The 27,469-nt window shown below is 39.1% G+C and overlaps 1 protein-coding gene across 5 annotated transcripts in view; it reads left to right on the top strand.

Moving 5' to 3' along the window:
* The window catches only part of cpne2 (copine II), a 56,199-nt gene that overhangs the window by 5,810 nt on the left and 22,920 nt on the right, over positions 1 to 27,469 (top strand). For all 5 annotated transcript variants that reach the window (XR_006822763.1, XM_046037338.1, XM_046037337.1 and 2 more), the window contains exons 3-12: positions 6,796 to 6,975; positions 9,500 to 9,574; positions 9,886 to 9,957; positions 10,524 to 10,607; positions 10,840 to 10,929; positions 11,360 to 11,458; positions 13,859 to 13,945; positions 15,816 to 15,875; positions 26,689 to 26,822; positions 27,341 to 27,395. Coding sequence is in view for 4 of the 5 variants with exons in the window: in XM_046037338.1 (XP_045893294.1) it covers positions 6,796 to 6,975; positions 9,500 to 9,574; positions 9,886 to 9,957; positions 10,524 to 10,607; positions 10,840 to 10,929; positions 11,360 to 11,458; positions 13,859 to 13,945; positions 15,816 to 15,875; positions 26,689 to 26,822; positions 27,341 to 27,395 (936 nt within the window). In the remaining variant the exon portion in view is untranslated. The remainder of the gene's footprint in view (positions 1 to 6,795; positions 6,976 to 9,499; positions 9,575 to 9,885; positions 9,958 to 10,523; positions 10,608 to 10,839; positions 10,930 to 11,359; positions 11,459 to 13,858; positions 13,946 to 15,815; positions 15,876 to 26,688; positions 26,823 to 27,340; positions 27,396 to 27,469) is intronic.

Raw genomic sequence — 27,469 nt, 5'->3', positions numbered from 1 at the left:
TTCCATTTGCACAACAGCATGTGAAATTGATTGTCAGTCAGTGTTGCTTCCTAAGTGGACAGTTTGATTTCACAGGAGTGTGATTGACTTGGAGTTACATTGTGTTGTTTAAGTGTTCCCTTTATTTTTTTGAGCAGTGTAGTAAACATGACAATACAGGAAAGGTTGTTTTTTTAAACACAGTTATCTGTGTCTTGATATTTATGTTTATTTTTTTTTTACAATCTTTTATTTATTTATTATTTTTGAAAAAAATGTTTTTAGAGATTTAAAAAAACCTTATGGATGTTGGCATGGACGGTATTAAGTCAGAAACAGGTATTAACATGGTGGACCAAATGATGACTCTCCTGTTAGGACATGATAAATTACACCTTTATCATTCTTATTGCCCACCTTCAACCAGAGCAGAGGTCTTACCAACTACGATAGGTGAAAACACCTGTGTGGGTGTGTTTCGTTTTTAAGCTTTACACTGGAATAGAGGAAGACTTGATTATATTTAAATGATACTTGACTATAGAATTTATGTTTAGAAACTTAGTGGTCCTGCATAAACCAGCATATAAGAGTCCGGGCACGTTGTACTTTCTGTTCTGCTGCTGGTTTGGGGAGCCTTATGCTTTGCTCTAATTCTATAAACAATATGTCATGTGAATGTATGATGTACAGTATTTCCATGGTATAGAAAAAGAAAAACATGAACGTAAGTTGAAGATGATGAAGAGGAACGTGGTGATGAAGTTTTGGTGTGTGTAGGCTGCTGCCTCAAGGCTTTTTGTTTTGCAAACAGCTGGTCAACAGGGCAAGCTGGCTTTTGTGTGTGTGTGTGTAGGCGAGTGCCTCGGGTTGTAGCTAGCTCTCGGTCAGCAGGGCATGTGGCTCCTGTGTGAAATTGCCAACGATTACTATGGCAACGGGAAGAGAAACAAAAGCTTAGTGCTCCTGGAATGAGGGAACGATGGAGGAGGCGAAATGAGGCCCAAACCTTTTCTCGGATATTATCCACAGCTCACTGTTTCTCTCACACCCCGGCTTTCTCACTTTCTCTGATCCCCTCCTGTTAGCTTTGTTTTCTCTCTCCTCCGATTGTCTTCAATTATTCTGTCACCAGCCTTCCCCTCCCTGTCTCTCTCCGTCTCACTGTCGGTCTACCGGTCTGTCTTGTGAGATAGAGGTGTGAGAAGCAGCTGGGTCCATCAGGGGGGAAAAGAGAGAGAGAGAGGGTTAAAGTGTGAGAGTGAAGAGGTGTGAGAGAGGGAGATGAGAAATGGGTGGAGGGAAAGTGAGGCTGAGGGGAAAATTAGCAAGAATAGAAGAGAGGACCGAGATGGAGAAGAGAAAGATGTGAATGTGAGATGAGTGATAAACAGAAAAGAAGTGAGACTGAACAGAAGTGGTGAATGAAGGAAACCATGACGCAAAAAATATGATGGCAGCTAAGACTGGTATTAGAGAAGCTTTAGAGAACATGACAGGCCTGCAGAACTATGGATCTATGTAAATGACATGGCGCCAGTTACTACTTGGCTGTTTTCTATATTCCTAGGATTTTTTGTCCAAATCTTCATATTAATCTCAACAAGTGATAACTCACATCCAACGTGATGTTTTTAATGAAATTTCAGCTTTATTATACACATTTAAATGGAGCATTTAATGAGTTGAATGATGAGGACCTTCACCAAAACCGTCAACCGAAGACAGTGTTTGTCTCATTTGTAGGTTTATTAGATTTAACAAATCAATTCAAATATCCACAAATAGGAGATTGGATTATTAAAGCTGCTCTAATCAATATTTTTATCTTAACAGTGGTTCAGATAACTATATGTAATGTGAAAGGTGACTCTCATAGTGACCAACCAACAGATGATTATCTAGATAAATACTCGACTTGTTGTTCCCTTCATCTCTGGGGTGCTTTTTAGCATCTTTCAGCTCACTGTCTTGGTTTTACGGTTTGCAACTTTGCTGTTTACTCTCACTGCCCTCATTAACCTAGTTTCATTAAAAAAAATCCATGATAAACCCGTTCGCTACCTGCTCAGTATTTCCTTCAGGAAAACAAACCAGAGCTAAAATGAGAGGGTTGACACAAACAGGACTCCAAAATAAGCCTTTTATCTACTTTACCTGTAAATGATTTATTATTTTTCATCGTTGAAATTCAGGAAATTCTTTAAAAACATAATATAAATAATAAATTGAATTGTCACTCAAAACACATCTACGCATGCTGTTCATATTGTATATACTGTCTATACACATCCGCCTACCTCAGGTACATAAAAATACCTGTACAAAAATATTTATTCCAGCATCCTTTGCACTCTGCTCTGTTACACTGTTGTTAAGCTACAAAAACAACTGTTTTTTTTGTTCATGTTGGTGTGTATGTGTGTATCTGTACATGGTACTTTAAGTCTGTTTTTGTTGAGCTTGTTGTCCTGTTTGTTTATGCACGTTCTGTGTATGCACAATGAGAGCAATGTTAGCTCGGAGTCAAATTCCTTGTATGTGTACACATCCCTGGCCAATAAAGTGATTCTGATGTTGCTTCCTATCTGCTTGTCTATCTTGTCTATTGAACACCAGAAAGAACATATAAACTATACTCAGCCTTATTAAATTCATACCAGTCATTAACAATTTTATAGATCCCAAACTGCACACTTGGTTCTAAGCCACACACTCATTTACCACAGATATGTTATTGATGATGTTATTGAAGCTAGCAAGTTTGACTGCAGTCTCAAGACATTCTTGTTATCACCACCCTTTAGGAAGGTATTGTTGCATCCAGCTGTTCATATTGTTATCATTGCACCATTTGTATCTCAGATGAAAATGCCTGTTTCAGTTTCTTATCTGACAGTAAAGATGGAGAAATAAAAAATAGGGCAGAGAGAGGATGCCCAGAGAATCTGATTCATTTCCATATACCAGTGAGCCAGGTTCAAATCCACAGTGGTACAAATGTAAGACATGCACTTCAGCCTGCCGGGTCACCATGATGCACTGGTAATATCAGTTTTTAAGCCTCAGTGTGCTGCCATTGTCCTCAGTTCTCTTCCCCTGCGTCAGACAGATGGATAAGTGCTCTAAACACCGTTAGCAAGTAGGTCTGCAGTCTGTTCTCAGTTCTTTAGTAATAATGACTACAGTCATTAGATATTTTGGGTAAAAGCATTCATTATGGCATGTAAAAGGTCCATTTTATAGAGGCACCTTATGTCATACAGTTATTTGCCAAATACAAAAAAAAATGGAGATTTTCAGCTGCCTTGGTGTAGATTTCTCAGGACAAAATGAATTATATTTCCATTGTGACCCAGTGCAAACAGTCTAGCTGCACAATAGAAGAATATTAAAAGATAATGCATGAAAAAAAGAAGGTGAAAAGGACAGCAGCTACATTGTAAGCAGCAAAACCAACTTCTGGTTGGACAGTGTAACTCTACACTGCAATGTTTGTGACAAAACTAGTGTCCACTGAGTGGGTCATGAATATTATCTGCATTATATTGCTAAACCTTTCGAAAGTGCCTTCCATAAAAGTTAGAAAACATTAAAGCCTTAGAGCTTGGAAAAGCAGACTAAAAGACTCTACAGCGCTGTGAGGCTATATTAAGTGACAGTTATGCTTTGAGCTAATGTCAGTACCCAACATACTCACAATGACCATGCTAACATGCTGATGTATAACAAGTATGTTTACCATGTTGACCATCTTAAGCTGATGATACACGGAGCAACTTTTAGAGCATTGTAATTTATTTAATTAGTGCTAAAACAATTTATTAAGTATTAAAATTAACAGATGATAAAGTATCATTAAATGACAACTGTTTATTTTATTGCCAGGAAACATGAGCAACAAATTCCACTCCCTCTGTCTTAGAGTTTAGAAAATTTGTTTGGTGAGTATTGCATCATCTGATCGGCTTTTCTGATCAGCCTTTTTAGAGACCACCGATCAAACTAGTTAAAGCCATTATTGGCCGATTACGATCGATGACCGATCGATCGGTGCACCCTTAAGCCTAGTTCACACTACATTTTTAAGTCAGATTTGCCAGTCGTTGAGCTTGGCAACCGTCAGGCTGTGATCAGGAGTAAATTAAGACCGGTCTTACTGGTCTTACGTAGTCTTACGGCTACCTGCGTGTGCTAATCCTTTCTTTCACCTATATTGTTTTTCTTTATAATTGCTATCTTTATAATAACAAACAAAAGCCGTTTTGTGTGTAGGTTCCATCATTTCCCGTTTCACGTGTGTTTTCTTGACATAACGTGGTTTGGAGACCAGCGTCTGGAGACACAGCCGCTGTCAGCTCGCTTAGTGTGTGACCCCCTGTAAACTATCAGTCACGTAGTGTGAACACCACAACGACTTCAAGACTCCCGTCACAAGATGGCAAGTTGTGTAGTGTGAACAGTACGGTGATTGGCCAACGCTGAAAGTCGTGTAGTCTGCACGAGCCTTTAATGGCAGTCCATCCAGTAATTTGGTCTGAACTAACATGGTGGACCAACCGGCCAACATTGCCATCCTTAGTGCCACACCTCTAGCATGGCTAAAAAGGACAAATGGGTCATCACCAACTCTGTGCCAGACAGTAGTACCTCTGTGTGACAGAAGCTGCACTTTATCGTGTGTGTGAACCTTTTTATATACAGTCTATGGAGTGAACTAATTCAAATAAGCTCACTGAAATTTAGCAACACATCACATCACCACTGTAACATTTTATTACCACTGTAATAAAATATGACAACAAACAAAGTAAAGTGCTTTGTTTGGAGCCTGTGAACCATCGGGACAGATTTAATTCCATGCCATGGTGTTGACATTTTATGGCAGCCATCTCCAGTGTATCAGTCCAAATGACCATTCAAATGCTTTTTATATTCACTCTCATTCAGAAGTGGTGACAGGCTAGACGTATACTGACCTCATCTAATGGTGGATAAACACAGTGTGTTCTGGGTGAGTCAGACTGGAGAGTAGCACGGCCAGTAAGTGTTAGTCATCCAAACACCTGGTTTAGAGGACCCAGAGCAAATAGCATGCCTCTCACAGTGCTCTTACAGGCACCCACACACTCTGATCTGTCTTTGTGCTTTTCTGGGCTATTTTGTGGGATCATGAGAACTCATCACTTGTAATACCACAAAGCTGGACCCACCTGGGAAAAGCAGCGGAGAATGAGGAAAATTAATTTAGTGATTAAACGTTAACAATATATAATAACCCATTTTTCTAAAGGGGTCATTCACATGTCTGAGGGTCAACTGTGCAACTTTACTGAGCCTTTTAATAATAATAATAATAATAATAATAATACATTTTATTTCTATAGCGCTTTTCAAGACACTCAAAGACACTTTACAGTAAAGCAGAAGGTATGTACATTTAAAACAGATTAAAAACATAAATAGCATAATATAAAATATATGAACAGTAGATAAAAACATGTGGTGCGGAAATACATAAGAGCAAGGGCGACCATATAAATAACAAAATAACAAACAGCAGCAGGTGCATATAACATTATTTGATGTTAAAAGCTAGTCTAAAAAGGTGGGTTCTTTTGGCCTCTTCTAGCTCTTTGTTTTGGTTTAACAGTACATTTACTATTTGGGGTAGTCTTACTATATTTCACTCACTGTGCTTTCACCAAACCTTGTTTCCTGTTTTCATCTAAAAAACTCTGATAAACCTGCTGAACATAATCTACCCAGCACCAATGGCAAAATTATCAATTGCAAACAGGGTGTACACACATCCAAAAACTTCTGTAGGCGCTGGATCAAACTCACCGCAAGTACCATGGATGCAGAAGAAAAAGTACAGCCTCACAGAGCCGCTAGCATTGGCTATAGACTCTTTCCCAGGCCTTGATGGAGAACTACAGTGTCCAGCAGTTTTCATGGAGCAAGAAAACTAATTTATGCACACAAATTGCTAAAACACAGCTGCAAGCCTTTTGCTAATAGGCACTGAAGTCAAATGTGTTTGTTGCCACACTTGTCAGTCAGGGAGGAGCACTGAGAGTGCAGGCAAGCAGCTGTGTTTTGGCAATGAGATTCCTATAAATACTGAATTAATTCTTTCATATGGTTTGGATTTAGCATTCATTTCACACAACAGACAGTTGTGATGCATCACTGGACATTGTTTCAGTAATGCTGGCCAAAATTTGCATAGCATTGGTGCACTGCGTAATGTTTTGCAGTGCAAAATAAACAGATTTATTTAAACATCACTTATCACTTATTGCTTTTGTATTTCATCATTGCTGATAAGATGAAGAAGCCAAGTCCAGCAGAGTGGTAAATGCAGTAGAGTCCAGACAGCAGGAGACTAAAGTGGGTTCATCCTCAAGTCGGTGCAGAATTGACAGAGAAAAGCTTGATGTGGAGGATGCAGAGACAAGCCTGCACTGACAATCAGAAACCTGCATAATGTTAGTATAATGGGATGATGTAACCAGGTTACTCTGTTTTCTATGTAAACATAATATTTTGAATATGATCCCAGCTTTTTGGTAGTGTGCATGTAAACCCAAAAAATTAATATATACCTGCCAGATTTAGTTAAATGGTTTCTATCCACGGTGCCTGGCAGGTTGATGTTCAAGGTTCAAAGTTACTCTTACTGGTGACAAGAGTAGAGTCCCTTTTCAGTAAAACCTCACTGTTCCACTACATGCACATTCCACTTGAATTTGCATTTGTTCAAATGAGTTTTCCCAAAGTCTCTTTCTCTCCTTGTGTCCTTCCTTTTAGCTTGGCCGCACTGAAACAGCTGTGAACAACTTGAACCCAGTGTTTGGAGTGAAGTTTCAGGTGGACTACCACTTCGAGGAGATCCAGAAGCTTCGCTTTGCCATGTTCGATGAAGACAAGTGTGCTACGCAGCTCTACGAACATGACTTCCTGGGAGAATTCATTTGTACACTGGGAGTGGTACGGAATGATTTCTCCTTTTCAGTCCAGAGTTGGTACTGTATTAAATAGGGTGACGGAGTATATGTTGCCATGTGTGGCCTGCCCATTTATTTGTTTGTTCCATTTCCGATTCTGTAGTTAGTAAACTCAATCACCCTGATTGTTTGACATCTGATGGATGGGAGAGAGATAATGATGGTCATGAGTGTGTAGTCAGTCTACCTGTGTGTAAGTGAGAAAGAGAGAAAATGCTGCATTTCTTTATTCCCATAGCAAAGGCTAACTAAAAAAAAAAATTATTTTTACCAAAACCTTGTTATTAACTTTGTTACGGCTAGGCTAGTAGTCCCAAGTGCAGGACTAAAAGAGGCGAGGAGTTAGATAAAAGAGGAATATTTATTGCAGGATTGAAGTGATCGGATATTGAGCCAGGGAAGAGCGAGACAGAGTGGAAGACTAGATGCTCCAGAACCGGGTTGGTGGCTGCTGTACAGAGCAGGGGGGGACCGTAGCTGAGAGTCTAGAGTGTGAGAGACTGAGCAGGTCCAAAGCAGAACACAGGAATGGTTTAGCCGAGTAGGGGTCATGGGAGAGCCAACGGGATGAGCGCAGTATTAATATTTCCAGTAACATAACTAAAACAACACGTTATTATGCAAAGTTCGCTTTTAACTTTTATTATAGCATACTAAATGTTCATCTTCAACCGACCGGCATGGGCGTAAATTTCATCTAACATTTTGGGGGGACAATAAATATAAAATTTCTCAAGAGCAATTTTTGAAGGGGACACAAATAATACAGCCAAAATTATACTTGGATAGGATACATGTACACATAGGGGAGTCTTACTACTATTATTAGTGTAGCACTTAGATCGTGATGTTACTAAATTGCCATGACTTTTTGTAATTACTTGTTTTTCTTTTCTCTGTCATTATTTGTGGCACCACAAAGCAATAGCTGGTCAAATACAACTTAGGGTCCCAGGGTCACCACAGGGTCATTTTATCCTAATTAACTTTCGTCCTCTACATAGAGGTTTCTTTTGGGACAGAGGCAAGGCAAGACAAGGCAAGTTTATTTGTATAGCACATTTCAACAACAAGGCAATTCAAAGTGCTTCAGAGGATGTCTCTTACTTAGATATCTGCAGCAAGCCAACTAATCTGCCACTTAACATCATAAGCCTAATGCGCAAAACGGTTTTGCGAAAACCCGACACAATGGTAGAGCTACGGTATTAACCTAATATCAGTTCACACAGAGGCTTATCGCTGTGTTAGTTGTAGTAAGAGATGCACAGATTACATTTTTTCCTGGCTGATTCCAAATACTGATTTTTTAAAGATCTGAGCTGCCGATTCCGAAAACATCTTTTTTTATTAGGATCCCCATCTGCTCAAGTATAAATGTTAACTATTCTCACTGGGGTCCATTCAATTGCAGGGTCATAATGAAACATTGATTATTAAATATCATTCGCATTGTCACTGAAAGGAGTTTTGTGGTTGTGTTTGTAACATTCAATGTGACCGGCAAAAATTGGATATTTGACACTGCTCGGCCCCGGTCACAGGTCACAGCTGATTAAGCTGAAAACCGTCCCCAGCTGATCAATCAGTCCGCAGCTGATCAATCAGTCCCCCGCTGATCAATCAGTCCCCCGCTGATCAATCAGTCCCCAGCTGATCAATCCACGCATATCTAGCTGTAGAAGGTGACTTACTATCCAACAAGCAGTTAAACAAGCTAATAAACAAGCTAGGTAATGTTATAATAAAATAGTGGGCTCATGGAAAGATAATCAGTTATCATAATTTTTTGTCATGATTGAATTATTAATGACTCAGCATCATCTGTATTAAAGACAAAATAATCAGTTCATCTGATGTTTGAAGTGCATATAATAGCCTTACTAGCCTACTTAACATTACTGGAGTTCCACAACTACTGAAGGATTCAAACTTGGTTTCTCCCACTGGACTCATGGGGTAAAGCAGGCAGTGGACCAAACCACTGTGAGGCAAAAGAAGGGGGGGAATCAAAATGTTTCTAAACTTAAAACACACTTTTATTGCCTAGTTTGCGTTTGTAAACAACGTGAAAGCATGGATCCATCCTGTGTCAACGGTTCAGGCTGGTGGTGGTGGTGTTATGGTGTGGGGGATATTTTCCTGGCACACATTGGGTCCCTTAGTACCGATTGATCATCGTTTAAATGCGACAGCCTCCCTGAGTGTTTTTGCTGACCATGTCCATCCCTTTCAAATCATAACAAAAGGAGGTCCAACCAGATAGTAGCAAGGTGTACCTAATAAACTTGTTGTTAATTGTTGAAGAAGGAACTGGGCCACTACTAAATGAAACTAGAGTGAACTGATTCAGGTAAGTGGGATTAGACTATATTTTAGAGTAGAATAGGCTAGAATAAAGGTGTTCAGTGGGTCAAACCCATATTTCTTAGTCATAGTTTTGTGTTTTGTCTTATACACTGTTAAATGATTCCTGTCCTGTGTGCCTTTCTTTAATTGTACACTAGATTGTGTCCAATAAGAAACTTCACAGACCACTGATCTTAGCCAATGGGAAGCCAGCTGGGAAAGGATCCATTACGGTAATAATCAGTGCTATTTTTTACAAGGTATTCTCTCTCTGTATCTTAAACTCTCTATCATTCTGTCTCTCTGGGACACACACATACAAACTATACCGTACCATCAGAGGTTACTGTAGTCGCCCATGTGGATGCAGTCGCTGTTGTTTACTATAATGGCATGTTTGCTATTTTTGATGATGGCAATGATGATGAAGGTGTTATTGAGGCTGCTGCTGTTTTTGCTATTGACTGCTGTTCCTGATGTGAATGTTAATAGTTAATAGCAGTATTTTTGTAGTACCTAATGTTGTGTTGCAATGTTATTTTAGATAACAGCTCAGGAGCTGTCTGACAACAGAATCATCACTTTGACCTTGAGTGGGCGTAAACTGGACAAGAAGGTAGGTGGTAAGACCCACCCACGCTGGATGCAAATGCAAGCACACACACTTAAGAGTGCATTAGAGCAACACATACTACTTTAGGACACACAAGCAAAGCCCACACAGACAACATTTACAGTAAATGTTTTCATACTCTTCACCCTTATCCGTCAACTAACAGGCTGTATGATGCGCTGATATTTGGAAATAATAACCTTGCTGTATTTAAATGAGTTTATTTTCAGTCTTGGACCTATGGAGTAGCTGCTGGTATATGGTTAAGGGAAGAATGACAGCGGGTCAGAAACAGCACAGCTTGAATTGTGATTTGAACTAATGCTGATGTGTGCTTGCTGTGCACCCTCTGGTTTAACCACCACAATACGCACAAAGCACAGTATTTGCAGGAGCTCAATGTAATATGGTGGGGGTTGTGTGTCCTGCAATTTAATTTACTGTAAGCATCAGATCAAATTGTGATACATGTGTTGCAGGTCAGCTAGAAGGGGAGAGGAGGAATTAGGATAAAACAGAAATCATCCTCAAAAAGACTTTAATACAATAAACTGTATCTGTCTGTGCAGGACTTCTTTGGGAAGTCAGACCCCTACCTGGAGTTTCACAAACAGGGAGAAGACGGCAAATGGATGCTGGTTCACAGGACAGAGGTGAGTCGACGGTGGGGATTAAATGCACCTTCATCTGTCATTATTGTCAACCGTGAGCTGTCATTGTCAGCTAAAGCAGGTCTCACAGAAGGTCATACGCTGTAACTTTGACAATAAGAGTAGAAATCAACAGCCCCCGTTAAGGTAATCCTACTGCGACTACAAATGCATTATATATCTGCTGCTACGTAATTCAATGATTATGTGCCTATTTCTGTGTTTATGTCTTCAGGTCATAAAGAACACTTTAGATCCAGCATGGAAACCCTTCACCGTGCCACTCATTTCTCTCTGCAATGGAGATGTGGACAGAAACATCAAGGTTAGTGGTTAGAGTTTCATCTGCTACAAAACTGGTGTGGTATGGAACTTCTTTATTAAATATTAGCAGTGCAGATTGAAAAAGGAAGGAAGGACAGGACTTAGTATGTGTATGCACTGGTTAGCATTGCATCCAAGTAGTTTGATCATGTTGTTTTGTCACCAGATGCTGAGTTATAATAAAAGTCTGAACTTGCAACAGTATGTTCGAGTCCAAGTCAAAAAAAAAAGTTAAAAGTTACTGTCATTTCATAAAAGGTAACATTTTAAAATTGAGAGTTTTTAGGCTGATCATACATGCAAGTGTGAAATGTATGAAGAAGTCTAAAAAGGGCAACAATACCAGATAAATAACCACTTGAGTCTCAAAAAGACAGCTACACAAGCTAACTACTTCCTGGTATGAAATGATGTGTTCTACACATTGACAGGTCCTGTGTTACGACTATGATAATGATGGAGGCCACGACTTCATAGGGGAGTTTCAAACCACGGTTGCCAAGATGAGTGAAGCCCAGAATTCAGTGGAGGTAAAACAAATTTGATATTAGTCTGATAACGTGTGTGTTTGTCAGTTCAATCCAGTGTTATCTGTACTATTCTGAACTCTGTTCTCTCATTCAGTTAATATTTATGTACAGCTTTGAGCTGAACATCTCCAGTTGTCCAATTTATGAGTAGTACCTGTTCAACATGTGGTTACATGTTGAATACGTACCTCTCTGAAAACTCAGTGAGGTATCTCACTTTGGGAGACCACTTCAAGTAGGCTTCAAAAGAAAGCTAATTAACTAGTTCCCATCAGCCTCAGCTCTACTTTTGATGCACATTACACGCTTAGCGTTAATAAGTTACTCTACCATGCAAGATTTTCACACATTAGGAAGCTAACATTCTTAATGTTACATGCTCAACATCAGCATGTTCACATAGTTTAAAATATATGTTAATATGTTTACATGTATATTAACATGTATCTTAGCTTGAAGGTGGCGTCAGCATCTTAGCATGCTAACATTAGCCTTTAGCTTAATGGAAAGCTCAGCTCAAATGCTGAGTGTGATAGTACAGTAGACTGTACTTTACAGCTTAAACCAATGGGAGATGAGGCAGTCTGAGTGTAGAGTATGAGATGGCCGTAAAACATAACATAGAGAATAATAATAATAGAAAATTCATTTAGTTCAGGACAGAACTCCTTCCTGAATTTTAGCTGTAACTTCATATATCTTTATTAAATGGTAAATAGTCTGTACTTGTATAGCTTCTTTCTAGTCTCAAATCCACTCAAACCGCTTTTACACTGCATCACATTCACCCATTCATACACTGAAGCTTAAGTGCTCAGATAAGAAACAACAACATTCACACACATTCAAAAACCAATGGAACAGCCATCTAGGGCAATTTGGGTTTTAGCATTATTATTTTTGTTTATATTGCACAACAGACATAAAAGATGGATTTTAGACAGACAGGGAAGGTGAATAGCGACAGTCATGATCTGGATTTAAACCACTACATCTTCCAGTTTGTAATGCCACACCTCAACTGCTGAATCCTTTTGGTTTGATTTTGAAACACTAAATCATTTCCTAAAAACTAAACAGCATTTATCTGATCTTGCACAAAATCTCTGAGGAACTGCTCTGTCATCAACCAATGGATAGCAGTTTTATTTTATTTTTTAGCTGTACTGGATTGGCCACATCTCTGCCCCGTACAGTCTAATTTGCCGTTTAAATGCATTCAGTCGCATCTATCAACAATGAAGCTGGAATAATCATGCACAGATTTGCATTCCCGTGTTTTTTCACACATTATGGCCACTGAGGAACGGTTGGGTCATAAGTCTGAGCTGTTTTTGTTTTTTTTTTCATTTATTTATTTAGAGAAACAGGGACAACGTACAATAAACATTAACCTCAAAGGGGAAGATGCATTGTACCGGGTTTTAGCTCAAGAGCTAATTTTCACCCGTAGTCCCTGGGCAGGCTGATGTTAAAATAATAATGACTAAATACTATTTAGATTTATTCTTTTCACTTTTGTGTTTCTCGTCTACTAAAGATGTAGAGATGCAGGGATCAGAACACCATTCATTTATTTGCGGCTCTGTGTGCATCTGTGTGTGAGCAAATGTGTGTGTTCATTTGTGAAACTGCGTGCGTGCATGTGCCAAAGCAGCCTCATGACTTGTTCTCCCACTGAGTCTCTTCATGTGTGGTAATGTTATTGGTGTGTGTGTGTGTGTGTGTGTGTAGGGGGGGACAGAGATGGGGGATGGAGAGAGAGAGTGAGAGGTGCTTTTTAGGTGTTAAACAGCCTTTAGCAGAGTCCTAGTAACACGACAAGGCATTTAGAGCTACATGTCATATGAATCACCAGCTGACTTAAGGCATGTGTGACTTCAGGCATGTGTGTCTCTGTAGCTTGTGTCTGTGCGGTGTGTACGTGGGTGTGCATGTCTGAAACGTCTCTTTTTATCAAACCCATTGCTATCAAAAGTGTGTTGGTGTGACTTGCAGTATTAAAGACAGCCCTAAGCTTCTTTTTTTCTTTAATGTTCAAGACATAAAATACTTCCTAAAGTATTTTAAGGAACAGTATACTACAGGTTCAGTTACTGTATACATGTAAGTTTCCATACAAACTGTATACAACACCATTAGAATATAGTTAACCTATAATACTTCTCCAAGTTTGACTGTCAAGTTGCAGTTACTGTAGGCGGTGTGGAACACATGCTGATCCAAGTCATTGTCTGTCAGTTGTCTGTTCATTTCCCCCCAGCTACTCTTTCCAACTCTGCTGTCATCTCTACTTTTCCCATTATTTTCCACCTCCCCACTTGTTTCTGGATATCTCCTCTTCTGACTCTGGTACCTGTCGTCTTATTTTTCTCTGCAATTGTCTTTGTGTCTCTTCAGGTGGAGTTTGACTGCATCAACCCCAAGAAACAGAAGAAGAAGAAGAATTATAAAAACTCTGGATTTATCATTGTCAAGTCATGTAAGGTGAGGATGGATGGATGGAACATGCAATTTTCAGCAGTATCCCATGTTTTCTATGCAATCTTATATCTTGTGTGTAAACTATTATTGAACTACTGGTATTACTGTTTTGGGCAGATAGTGTTGATAATAATGATGGTTGGGTTCTCACTGTTAGGCTGTAATTAGCCTGGCACACAGACCTGTGGAATGGCATTTCTGCATCTGCCTTAAGATAATTTGAAAAAACAAGCTAAGTAGACAATAATGTAGTACAAAGAGTACAAAGTTGAAATTTAACATTATACCACTGCAGAAACCTACAGTTTGATTTTAAGTAGTATAGCAATTTCATGTGTAATTTATGATAAATAAAAACAGTAGATCCACCCAATATTAGCTGTTGTTTCCTCACACTTCTGCCTGCTCTTGATTGAGGTTTTAAAGTAAAACGAAACGCTTGAAACTGCTAATTGCCTTTGTCTTTTTTCTTAAGCTTACAATAGGAAAACAGCTGACTTGACAGCTCAATTCAGAATAAATCTAAGACTTTATGACAAAACTCAGCAAAATTGGCTGGAAACCTAAGGCTTAAAATGCTAACTAATTTCCGTGATATAGAAACAGTTAGAGATTTTGTCATGCTGTATTGCCTTCCATCCATCTTACGAAAACGAGCCTCAACTTTCAATCTTAAAGCTGCGGTAAGTAATTTTAGAGCACGAGAGAGCAGAAAATTTCCAAAACAAAGTCTCAGAAACAACATTTGATTACTGGCACATGGTATGTTCATCATGGATTTAAGTTACCTTAAAAGGAGGAACGCTTGCTACTGCTAGTCACCAGGAAGCTCATCGACTCAAAGTGTAAAAAGTGTCAATTTGAGCAAAATCGAATCCATCCGTTTTCATCCATTTTCTGCAGCATATCTAAATATATCACTAAGAATATCTTTTATATACAACCGGAAAGTTCTGACAAGAATGTGGTAGTCATTAACTAATTGTAGGCCTTATTGGGTTTCTGCCATTCTTAGATTTTCTGGCTGTTCATTTACTTCAATTCTCCGCCATTTTGTACTGGGCCGGTTGCACTGTCTTGGCTAATATCTGAGCTTGCAATCCAGATACCAATTGCTTGTGGTTTTAAAAAATAACTCAGACATATCCTTCAGCTCAATGAAACATTGTGGTTTTGATCAGCTGACACACTTCTAACAGGGCGTTCATAACTCCCTCTGAATAACTAATTAGTGCGGCAGCTTTGAGCCCCACTGAGGACACATTAAGCTGGAACAGTGAGTCTTTAGATGCCTATTGGAATGACATTAAAGCTGTGTGCATATCATGACAAGCTTTCATAATTGATTCTTTTCCTTCTTCCTCTTTTCATGCGCACAATAATGAACAAGCCTTTGTACAAACATGTGCGCACACATTCACATCCAGCACATGCACAAAACTGCTAATACAGTAATTATATTTGTTGGCTGCCGGCAGGGATTAAACTAATGACGGTAAAATCCATGCTAAATATTCTTTGTAATTTGAGTGGAAATTGTGTTCAAACATGATAATAATTGTTGCTCCATTGGTGGTACCTTGAATCAGAAAAACACATTTTAGGGTTATGCTTGTGAAAAGAGTAAATCTTTATTTATTTTTTTTTTACTGCTGCTGCGTTAGTTAGGTTGTTTACTATATACTCAGTAGCATTGACAATCAATTAGTCAAGAAAAAATGTTTTTAAATGACAAATTTAATTGATCACATGCCTTGTTTAAAATTCTGACTCCCCATTTCTCAACAAATCAATACTCTCCTCTTCTTGTGCTGGCTGTAATTATTTTCCTTAATTGTTTTCTTACTTTGTCCTGTGACTCTTGTGTCTCTAGATTACGAGAGACTACACATTTCTGGATTACATACTGGGAGGATGCCAGCTCATGTTTACAGTGAGTAAGATATTAGTATGTAGTTTTTTCTGCCTCTCAAATGGTGTGGTAATGAGATACATGTTTCTGCAACTTTGCTCTCAAAGAACAGATGGGAAGCATTTAGATTTTCTCTTTTCATCTTCTGGGGCTTACATTTGGATCACAATCATTTACATACAGAAAGGAAAAGAGTGAGGGGACAGGGAGAAGGTACTGAGAGCGGAGTAGTGGAGAGTAATGGGGTTTTGTGAAACACTGAAATGTAGGTTCTTTTGTTGATTTGTGAAAACAGGAGGGCAGAAAGAGTACAGGCGAAACAGGTGATTACAATAAACTGATATTTGGAAATGGTTAAAATAGAAAGTGTAATTAAGATATGTTGATGTTTATATGAAAGCTATAGAGAGATATTACCAGAGGGCGAGAGACAGAGAATTGTCATTGTCTATTTTGGTCTCTTGTTAGGAGAAACACTTGTGTGTCCCTGGTGATGTCACACTTTTGTGTGTAACTGAGTGAGAGAAAGTCCTGTTTTATAATAGCTAATCTCACACACACACACATAGAGTTGTTTTTATTATTATCCAGGGTGTTTTTGTCCAACAAATACAACATTCAGACTGGCTCCCTGTTACTGTATCACACACGCATGCACATAAATATACACAAATCCTAAAACCACATGCACACTAGGAAAATGCACACATATAGCACACATGCAATGAGAGAACACATATGGCAATACATATGCACAAACACAGGGGTCATTTTTTCCCCCTCTCTTCTCTATCTCCAACAATTTTTCAGCTTTGTGAGCTACAACCAGGCTCCAGATGTAGCAGGGTTCAGATAAAGTAGTTTGTTACATGCTTGATTTTGTGGCATTTCCCTTAAAGTGTGTTCTGATATTAGACACCTGTGCACCTCCGAATGTAAAGTAAAGGTGTTTTTTTTTTTTAAATAAGTCCAAATGCCCTTCTTAGGTGTTACATTGATACTTGGCTGAGTGTGCTGTCATGTGACTGTACAGGTGAAGGAGTACCTTTGATCCTGGAGCAATCACAATATATTCCAAGGCACTGTTTAAAAGGACTGAACAGTTGGTAACAATTCAACATTCAATGCAAATCCATATGTTGCCTTCCAAATCCTTAACCTGCATAGGGCTCGCTCTCCACGGCGAGAGCCTCACCAGGATCCCAGTCCCTCTCGCTGTGACACAGGACAGAGCGCCCCTGGATTCAGAGGCAGCCGGACCAACATCTAACAATGTCTAGGACACCACAGTCCCCAAGTTATTTCCCACTGTTTGTCTTCATGCCTCTTTGCCACTCGTCGATATGAAAGCCATGGCATCGAACACAATTAGCCCAAAGGTCTTTGTGGAGCTGGGGCATAATCATACACGTGCTTTGTACTATACGATGTTGTGACTGATTCAGCAAACATGCCAAAAAGCTTTAATAACTAATTCTGTCAATGTAGGAGAACAGGAAGCAGTTCTGTCTTCAAGCCCCAGTGTATCCCAAACTGGACATGGTCAGTGGACACTCGTGTGTTTTTGTTCTGATGCTACACTGGGTGTCAGAACTGCCTGGTGTGTTAGCACATGTGTAGTCGATGCATTTTGCTGTGTGTCATAGTGGTCCATAAAGTTGCTGTACGTTGATGTCCACAAGTCATGTCTGCGTGGACTCTTGCAGCTATGTGGGTGGTGAAAGTATAATTTGAGCTTTACTCTGTTACATATGATGAATAGCAATGAATCCAGCCCGTCATGTTGCAAAATAAACAACATAGAAATTGGATATTGTGATTGAACTGTTATTCCCACTGTAAATTACTTTTTAAACAATAAAACCTTATGGAAAAGATTATTCAGCACAGAAACACAGTTAATTGACCCATAACTAATTTGATACTATGTTTTTTTTAAATTCCTAAAAACCTTTGATTTTCGGTGAATGAACAAGAGTTATTTCAGACCATTTTACACAGTTTGTACTGATGATTTTTAAGTCAATCCAAGTGGTGGAATTCTCAAAAGTTAAACACATAACATTGTTTATGGAAAAGATTAATAGTGTATTTCCTTCTGGAGCCTTGGCCAGCTATTTTAACCGCACCAACTGCTGTATTGGAAAACATGTCTCCACAGAAGTGTCCTTTGTAGCATCTTATACAATTCACCTCTTGTTCTTGTTGAAGGTAACGCTGGTATTGTGTGTAGTATATTTCTGGCTCAAGGTCTCGGTCAAGTACAAGAGAGTTGTTGTGCAGAGGTGACTTCACTCGTGTTCTTGTGCAGACGTGCTGTCAGTGTCAGGAGGATGTGTCCTGTGCGTCTCCTGGGGGCAGATAGCTGCTTGATCTCCTTTTAAATTCTCTCTCTCTGCCAACCTGTTATTTTCACCTTATCTTATTGTTGGAAATTAGGCTATAAAGCAAAGTGCATAGTGGTGTTGCCATAGTGACGCTTTGTGCAGTTGATGACGGTGTCTGCACCATGATGAATGAGGGAGAGAAATACGTTCAAGAGCGTGAAAAGGAGCATTATGGCAGAATGATATAATGTATTTCTGTGCATCATTGTTGTTGTTTTCACTGAAGAGGATTCTATCCTCATTATGTAATGTCCATTTAAAGTAGGTTTACTTTCAGTAAGACAAAACACATCTCTGCATTGACAAAACATTTTATGTGAATTGACTGTTTCAAAATTTACAGTTATTATTGTTCAAATTAGTGACAACTGACCAATCAAACAGTAATTGTCAAATTATAGCATAGCAACTGGCAGGACAGATTTCACCACATGAAGTACTGAAATTCTACATGGTGCTGTAGTAAGAGCGACACACAGCATTGTGGTTGGTGCCTTTTTGTAGCCATTTCAAAACCAAAAACAGAAGAGGAAAAGTGTAAGGGATAGTTTAAACTGTGTGCTTATCTTTTCTAATGAAAGCTGGATATCATGACATGAAGCCAGGGGAAAATAATTTGCTTCATTAGGTCGTGGGGTTACAGCCAACGTAAAAAATAAAACCTGCTCATGACTAACACATCCACTGTGTAGCATTTCCTCACTGTATGGAAGCCGCTCCTGGAGAGTAACATTAACACCCCAGTATCCCAAGCCAGTGTTACCTGGGATAGCATTGCATTTGCCAGACACATCTCATAGTCCAGAGTTGATAGAGACCAAAAAATAGTGAGTGAATATTGAACATACATTTATTCACAGGACATGTGGTGGCCAGGAACAAGACCTGGAATTAATGATAATGTCAAGTCCCCTTTAACATGTTACTTGTTTCAAAGTGAGTCACCTGGAAACATTATGAAGTCACCTTCTACCAACAAAGTATTGGAGCTAATGTTAGCTTAATTAGATAGAATTCTACAACTGATTAAATTGTAAAAACAAGTGGCAGACGTTATGCTGGCAAGAAATGAGAAGCTGCTTTTGTCTAGCTCAGTTTAACATCATTGACCCACTGTTTTAAACATTACTAAGAATTGCAAGTGGTAAATCTGGCCTGTTATCATTTTAAACCACACTATAATGGAAAGCAACTGAAGATGCATCTAGATGTGATATAAAATCAATAAGCATTACCCTCTACATGCTGTAGGTCCCTGTTAATTGCTGAAAGTGTGATGTAGTAGTAATTCCTCTCGTCTATGCTCTGGTCAGCTTTGGATGACTAGTTAAAAGTGGGGAGCACCCAGTCATGTACTGTGAAGTTTACGGCAGTTAGGACATCCAATCTGCTCTCTTTTGGTTGACTGAGGTGAATGAGAAACACACCACTCAGTTATAAGCCAGCAGTGGAGTGCCTCAGCAAAAGGTTGCTGGTTGCTAACTGCTGAGTGTGAATCAGGATGTTGCCAATAAGGCAAACATCCAACATATTGTGTTAAAATAGAAACATCACAATTTGAAAATGGGCGCTTATAGTTATTGACAAACAGAGTGAGGTAAACATTTTAATAATTTCCACACTGAGGGCATTGCTTGTTTGTAATGAGCAGAATTTCAGTGCAATGGGAATATTTGCCTGTTCTAGTGGTGGTGAGATGAGCAAATTTAAGGCGGAATGGGAACTTTTAAATCCTCGCTGCTCCCTCCTAATCTTTTGCCTTTTGTCACAGACCTGCAGCTCTCTCTTACACACACACACACACACACACACACACACACACACACACACACACACACACACACACACACACACTAATTCTGTCTTAACACAGATGATTCCTCTCTCCTGCTTACAAACTCATTTACATACACACACGTGAGCACAAACATACAATATCCTCGTCACACTCTTTCCTGCTTACACACTACGAACAATTTATATGCAAACTCCAAAACCATGACTTTGGGACACCCGCACACACAAATCCAAACACAGCATCTTTATACAGACATTTTATCTCACATACCTCTGCACTCTGAACAAGACTTATACTGTCGGTATGCCGTACACACATACAATATGTTCAAACAATACGCTCCCCTGCTTACACAAACTGACTGATTTCGACATGCGCAAGCACACATGACCTCACGCAGATGCTCAATCACCGATGACGTCTTCTTACATACACACTGCCACTTATATGCACAGATTTTACATACACACACAGTGAGAAGCAGTCGTGTACAAAGACACACACATGCAGGAAGAGCTGTTCTGCGGTATTCAATCAGACTTAGTATGGCTCTAATCCTAATCTCCAGGAAGGGAAAGTCTCTCCTCGGGGCTGTGGGAGCTGGAGGCAAGAGCAACGTTTCTCTGTTACACACTCAGACAGCCTGCTACTGCTCATGGACTGTTTGTAAAACACTCAGTTCAACTGAATTACGCTATTATTTATATCTTGTGTTAGATATCATTCAGAGCTGTGTAGGGCATAGTACTGGTGTCCCTGTGGAATCATGGAGAAAACAAACGTTTAATGAATGAGAGCCCAGACAAGCATCTTCACAGCTACAAGATGTTGATACAGACAAAATCAGGCAAGACACATTTCTGTTTCTGCCAGCTCCATACTGTATTATATGTCATTCTCACAACAGATTTGCGGGCTTTACTATTTTACATACATGATATGTTTTTTAATTCCCAAAGCCTGACTGAATTTGTGTTAAAATGAATGTAATGTTTCATTGAAGGATTTCTGGGGAGTACATCTGACACCTTTATTCGATTAAAGTCGGTTCTGATTAAGTTTTCGCAGCATATTATTTATTATAGCATCATTGTCTATGAATACTGAATAAATCTTCTCAAATAATGTATATTCAAAAATAAATAAAAAGCTATACCGCCAATTTTACACATGGAGTTCAATTTACTCGTCATGGTTAGTGCTACTCAGCCTGTGAAAACAGATGAATAGTGTCCTCTGTAGCACCGGGGAAGCTTTCCAAAGTTTGAAAAAATAAGGCTTATGAGGTCATGATGGCTAGTTATCTTGGTTTAGGCTTTAGATGTAAATCTGTAACATGAAGATTACAAACATAAAGGAAAACAGGAAAGTAGAAGAAAATCTTACAAACATATATCAACCAGTATGGGTTTTCTTATATAAGCACATACTGTAACATTTTGATCAATCAGTCAAACAGTTTTATCTAAAGGGCATAATCACCATGCAGCATGCCCCCAATACACTTTACTGGGGCCAATATAACTATTAAAAAGAATACACAAGACAAAACATACAGTAAGCAAATAAACTAATGCAATTTAGAAGGAAACAGTCATACTTAAAATTTCAGTGTTAAAATAAAAATGCGATGGCCCTGACTAAGTCCTGGGGTAGGCTATATAGGGCAAAACATACATACAGCAAGCAGATGAAATAATAAAAAAAAATAATATAAAACAATCACATTTAAAAACATCCATTAAAAGGTGCTGGACCCGACAGAGTTCTAGAAGAGGCCGGCATGAAGTGAATACAGGTAGGTTTTCAATCTAGATTTAAAGATTTCAACTAAGTGCGCTTCTTTGACATATGGAAGGCCATTTCAGAGATAAGGAGCACGGCAGGCAAATGCTCTGAAGCCAGCTGATTTTTTGTTAAATGAATGGATATGGTGTAAAAATCTCAGATAGGTAAGGCCTTATAAGTTGAAAACCTTAAAATCAGCTCAAGTTTGCACTGGTAACCAGTGAAGAGAGGCCAGGACGGGTGTTATATGGTCAAATATTCTGCTTTTTGTCACACTACTAGCTGCTGTGTTCTGAACAAGCTGAAGATTTCTAATGGCACAGCTCTGATAATTACTTTAATTAGGAATAAAGGCTTGATTCCAGTATAACCCAGTTTCCACCCAGATAAATTTTCCATCTCTAGTTGAGGTAATTAAAAAACCCTTTTTGAGGATTTATGATATATCATTGAAGGCGGCATAAACAATGTTCTCATTGTTATACCTTATATCACATCCCTACAGCTACTGTGAGCCATCTACCAATGAATGATCGGAACTAACAAATGGGATTTTATTGTTTTGTTTTAAAAACATACAGCAGCTGTTATGTGTTTCATGAAAGTAGTCATGAAGGAGACAATACATAATAATGCACAGGACCAAAAACAGACGTGCCCACAATAAAAGTCTCATGGTTGTCACTGGGAACACCTCCGAGTGAGACACTGAATAACTTTGTTTAACTGCAAATGAGTCTGAGAGGTCCTGGCGTGAGAACTGGCTGATACTCGACAAGGCACAGCTGAGAAATCTCCAATGAGAATGTCAGTATGTCAATTATTTGACAGTAATTTGGCAGTAGTGGAATCCCTCTAATTTATTGCAGTCACAGACGTTTTCTGCCACATCGCTGCTCTGAAATATACAGTAATGAGATGCTGCACTTGCTTGTTGAAGCTGGGTTTGTCATGTTGTGTTTAGTCTACTTGTGTGTTAGCAATTACTAATAGCCTGGGGCGAGGAATAAGTTGGAAACAGAATGGTGTCATCTCCTACTGTCATCAAACTAAAAATGTCTGTCACCGGAGAGGGCACTGGAGGGAAAATGCCTAATAGTTTTGTCGATGATCTTGTGCCATCGACTGTCAGTTTAGGAAAACGTATTTTCACTTTCATAGTAGACCAAATGAATAGATACCTGGGCTGAAAAATGAATATCACTCGTATGCACAACAGCGACAAATGAAAATTGCACTCCTTTCCTCCTTAGCAGGGTATACAACCATGCATGTGTGCTAGCACATAAGCAATGCAAGTTTATTTTTATTGCACATTTCAACAACAAGGTAATTCAAAGTGCTTTACATTAAACATAAAAGCAACAGGGAAATATAAAAAAGTTTTAAAAGTTAAATAGAAAATAAAAACAGGCAGGTCTCCCACATTTGCTTATTTAACGCCATACTTCCCCATCTCCCACTCTATCCCCCCTTTAGCAGGCATGCACACAGTTCACTGTTATGGATCAAGGGTTTAGGGATAAAAACATTAGTATAATTTGTTTTGTGGTTCATTTGGAAATTCAAATTAAATCCAAATACAGAGCTATGCAGCTATTCATTTTTAAATAGATGGATATTTATATAGATATAAGCCTTTAGAGAGCTACAAATTTACTTCCGTTCCATAGAGGTATGACAAGTGATTTTTAGCATGCTTAGGAGTCACCAGTGGACATTTATGAGAAAATCATTAACTACTTTGGTAAAGGCAATAACCCATTTAATTTTGATAAAACACTATAAAACGTCGGTGTCATCTTTAGCAGACAAAATAGTAAAGACAGGATTGTAAACAGCAATGTTTAATACAGTAACCTCCATGACAAACATGTATATGTGGAACAGGGGTGCTAGAGCCTGCTTTCTGAATTCAGGCCTGGGAGCGCTGTTCAAAGCAGAGAGCCGGTTGGCTGGGTGATTAAAGTAAATCTGAAAATGCATTCTGGGTCTCATTCAACATGACCTGTCTCTGCATAAAGGAAGCTTCAGAGGATACATAGTCACAGCTATGGTACTAAGCATCTTGATAGGAACACACTGTGGCAGTTTGGAGTACTCCCTACTGTTCTAGGAGAAGGTGCATAGGATGCAGAAGCAGGCTTTGGCCCTTTGTACCCCTTCTGGGGTCCTCCTGGAGTTAATTGTCTGGTCACACAAGAGACTGGCACAGCGAGGGTCATCTGCTCACCCATCAAGTTTGGAGACGTACTTTTCTCACACTGTAAAGATAGTTTGATTGGCCACAACATGGGTTATTTAATTAAGACAACTTTGTCCTCAACAGTGTTGACAGAAGGAGAGAGAGAAAAACCGTGTTACTTTGTGCATTCTACTATGAACGGAAAGATGTCTCGAAGAAGCAGTCAGGTCTGTCTGTTGTGCAGATTTATATCTCAGCAGCCTCAAGACTACAGTTTTAGCCACAACATGTGAAATGCTAGTCCAGTAATATTAATACAAGCTCACTGCAGTTTATAACAGATATTTTGAATGCAGCCATGAGTGGAACAGGGACTGCTCAGACTGCAAAAAAATGTGGGACCTGCCAAAAGTCTGACCGATCATCCGAGAGCCAGATTGTTGCTCGTTCAGGCAATTAATCTGGCATCATGACTGACCCTCCGACTGCAGTTGTTGCTTCATTGTAGTTGGGGGTGACCGATTTTGGGCTATAGTCAAGTTTAATGTGCACAGTGTCGGCCTGGTTTTACTCAGCTTTGGAATTTGCATGCCAAAATTTGCTCAAGTTGAATGCGAGAGCACTGCACAAATTTACTTGGAGTGTTTACATTGAATTGAAACGATTTCAGTCTGTAATGTCTCTGTTCTGGTGTCACTGAGCTCAAAGAAGGATGGTCTCCCTTAGCTGAAGTACATTACAATATTATAGAGCACAAGGTGACGTCATTAAATGCAGTCCAAACCCCCAAAAATCTGAAATTGACGATAATTTAAGACTTAGAAAAGCAGCAAATTCTCACATTTGAGAACCTGAGTTAAATGATTTATTGATTATCAAAATAGATTTCTGTAAGCTGTACTTCAGTGTGTTATTGCAATGTTTGAGTTTACAATAGAAGTTGATAAACTCACAAAATATTCATCACCCCTTTCAGCTATTAATCTGTTTCATTTCCAGAAACTAACATGTCATTACATGTGAAATGATTTGTTCACTTGGCACCCTGAACCAAGAGTGGTGTACTATATGGGTCTTTTTTCACACATATGTCATTCCAGCCAACACACATGCTCACACGGATACAGAATACACAACAGCATCCTAATTCTGTCACCCTGCATCTATGTGTCCGTCACTCCTGCTGCTCTTTATGCTCTGTCCTTTCTCTCTCTCTCCTCCCATTCTTTACCTCATTTTCCCAATTTTCTCTTTTACTCACACATCTACCACCTTTGCTTCTCTTTCCGCTTCTCTGTTTTCTCTTTCCTCGGTCGTAGTCCCTATTGAACCAGAACATTGATGTTTTATAACACTCCAAACAAAGAGACAAAGAAGGAAATGGTTTAGACTATCTTTAAGCTGATAGGAGGGAGGCGGAGTTTCTGGGTCTGGCTCTTGTAAGCACACAAACTGCTATTCACCGCCTGAGGAAAAGCTTGTCACTCTTAATCTCATATGTTAGACTGTGTGTCTCTGTGTGTGTATTTGTGCCTTTGTACTTTAGATACATGTATTCAAAGCTTCGGTGTGTTCATATTTGTGTATACTGTATGTCACTGCAGTGTCGCCCTGTGGTCATCTGTGTTAAAAATATGCCTCTGTTTGGTTTCAGGGCTGTTCTTTCTTTTTTAGACACGGCTGTGCTACAGTGTTGTATTTTGTCTGTCCTCAGATGAAAACCTCACGTGTCTGAGAATGTAGAAAAACAGATTAATTCCTTTGCTCTGTGAACTTAATCATATTAATTGGCTCTCAAATCAGGTATGTGAATGGTGCCTTTTCTTTCAAAATAAATCGGACTGTCAATGTTCTCTTACTTAAAGATGCTCAGACAATGTTTTCAGAACTTGCCAGTATCTGCAGTTTATCTTTTTTCCTTCAGACCTTCACTTCATATTGTATAACTCCACTGAATTGCAGGAGTGAATAGGAATATGAATAGTTTTCAGTCAGTTGGTTTGTTTGTGTTTCATACTTATCCCCATGTTTTCTAAATTACCATGGAAATTGTGAACATTGACCATATAACCAGTACGCAGCAACTGTTTCAACCAAATTGCCTGACATGCAGAAAACCCTGTATGGTCTTCTGTTGCAGCCTCACTTTGTGAATCCTAATGCTAAGAGACGGTTAGATGTAGTTGTGTAGTTTTACATAATCCTGGTTACTACAGTTTTACTGCACATTTAAACAGAGGAACAAACCTCAAATCATTAGTGGTTCCAGCTAAATGACTGAGGCACTAATGAGAGCAGAATGTGTCACATTGAGTGCTTAAATTAAGATGATACACAATAGATTCGAACTGAATAACATATTAAAACTCACAGCTTGTGAAGTAGCCAGATTTATCATTTTGCCTTATGGATTCCTATCGAAGTAAACTGTTGCACAGAAGGAAAACAATACAACTGGTCTCCTCCTGCCACATTTTAATTTTATTTCAAAAGAGATTCCAACATTCCTGATTATTTAAGCTGCTGTCGCCTGTTTTCACCTGTCATTCCATTATTGTAGGTTATACTGCTTTGTAATACTTAATAGTATAGAATGAAATAAAGGAAACAGATCATCATCAACACTGCAGATTTCTAAGACGATCTCTAATCTGTCACTTCTCTGTATTTCCGCAGGTCGGCATAGACTTCACAGCATCTAACGGGAGCCCTCGTGAGCCGTCCTCCCTCCACTACATTAACCCCCTGGGCAGCAACGAGTATCTCGCTGCCATTTTAGCTGTGGGACAAATCATACAGGACTATGATACGTGAGTGTCTAATGCAGCCTTCCTGGTTGTTGCATTGTTTTTAATCAATTAGAACTGAAGATATCTTAAAGATAGTTGACTTCTTAAATGTCAAATAGTATTATCTGCATTTTTGGGGACAGGGGGTGATTATATATAATATTAAGAGCTGAGTGAGGTTGGGGCGCTGATAGTGTTCCTTCTTTAGAGTAAAGGCCTGTGTAATACTGAAACATACTGAAGACCGCCAATTATACATAGATTTATGTGGCATTTTATGATAATTCTTCATTCTTAACAATTAAACACTAGGTCAAGAAGACAAGAGGTGTTTCTTCTCTTTGTAGGAAGCCATCTTACAATATTGCTTCATTTTTCTAGCAGCTCTCTCCTTTTTTCTCTGTAAATGTCTTTGAATGTTTTTCTTAGTAAAAAAGGTAACAGGATTTCCACTGCTGTCTAAATCCAGCTTGTTGAATTTGGATGAAAAAAAAAGGTTTAACTAACGTTCCAATCTGTTGTCATGGTTTCCTCCTCAGCGACAAAATGTTTCCTGCTCTGGGATTTGGAGCCCAACTCCCACCAGACTGGAAGGTATGTGTGTGTATGTTATTGTTGTTGTTGTTATTGTTGTGTGTGTGTGTGTGTGTGGGGGGGGGGGGGGGTGT

Source organism: Micropterus dolomieu, linkage group LG22 (assembly GCF_021292245.1).
Source record: "Micropterus dolomieu isolate WLL.071019.BEF.003 ecotype Adirondacks linkage group LG22, ASM2129224v1, whole genome shotgun sequence".
Classification (NCBI taxonomy): Eukaryota; Metazoa; Chordata; class Actinopteri; order Centrarchiformes; family Centrarchidae; genus Micropterus; species Micropterus dolomieu.
The sequence above is the reverse complement of the archived record's forward strand: the minus strand, read 5'-3'. Positions and strand labels throughout refer to the sequence as shown.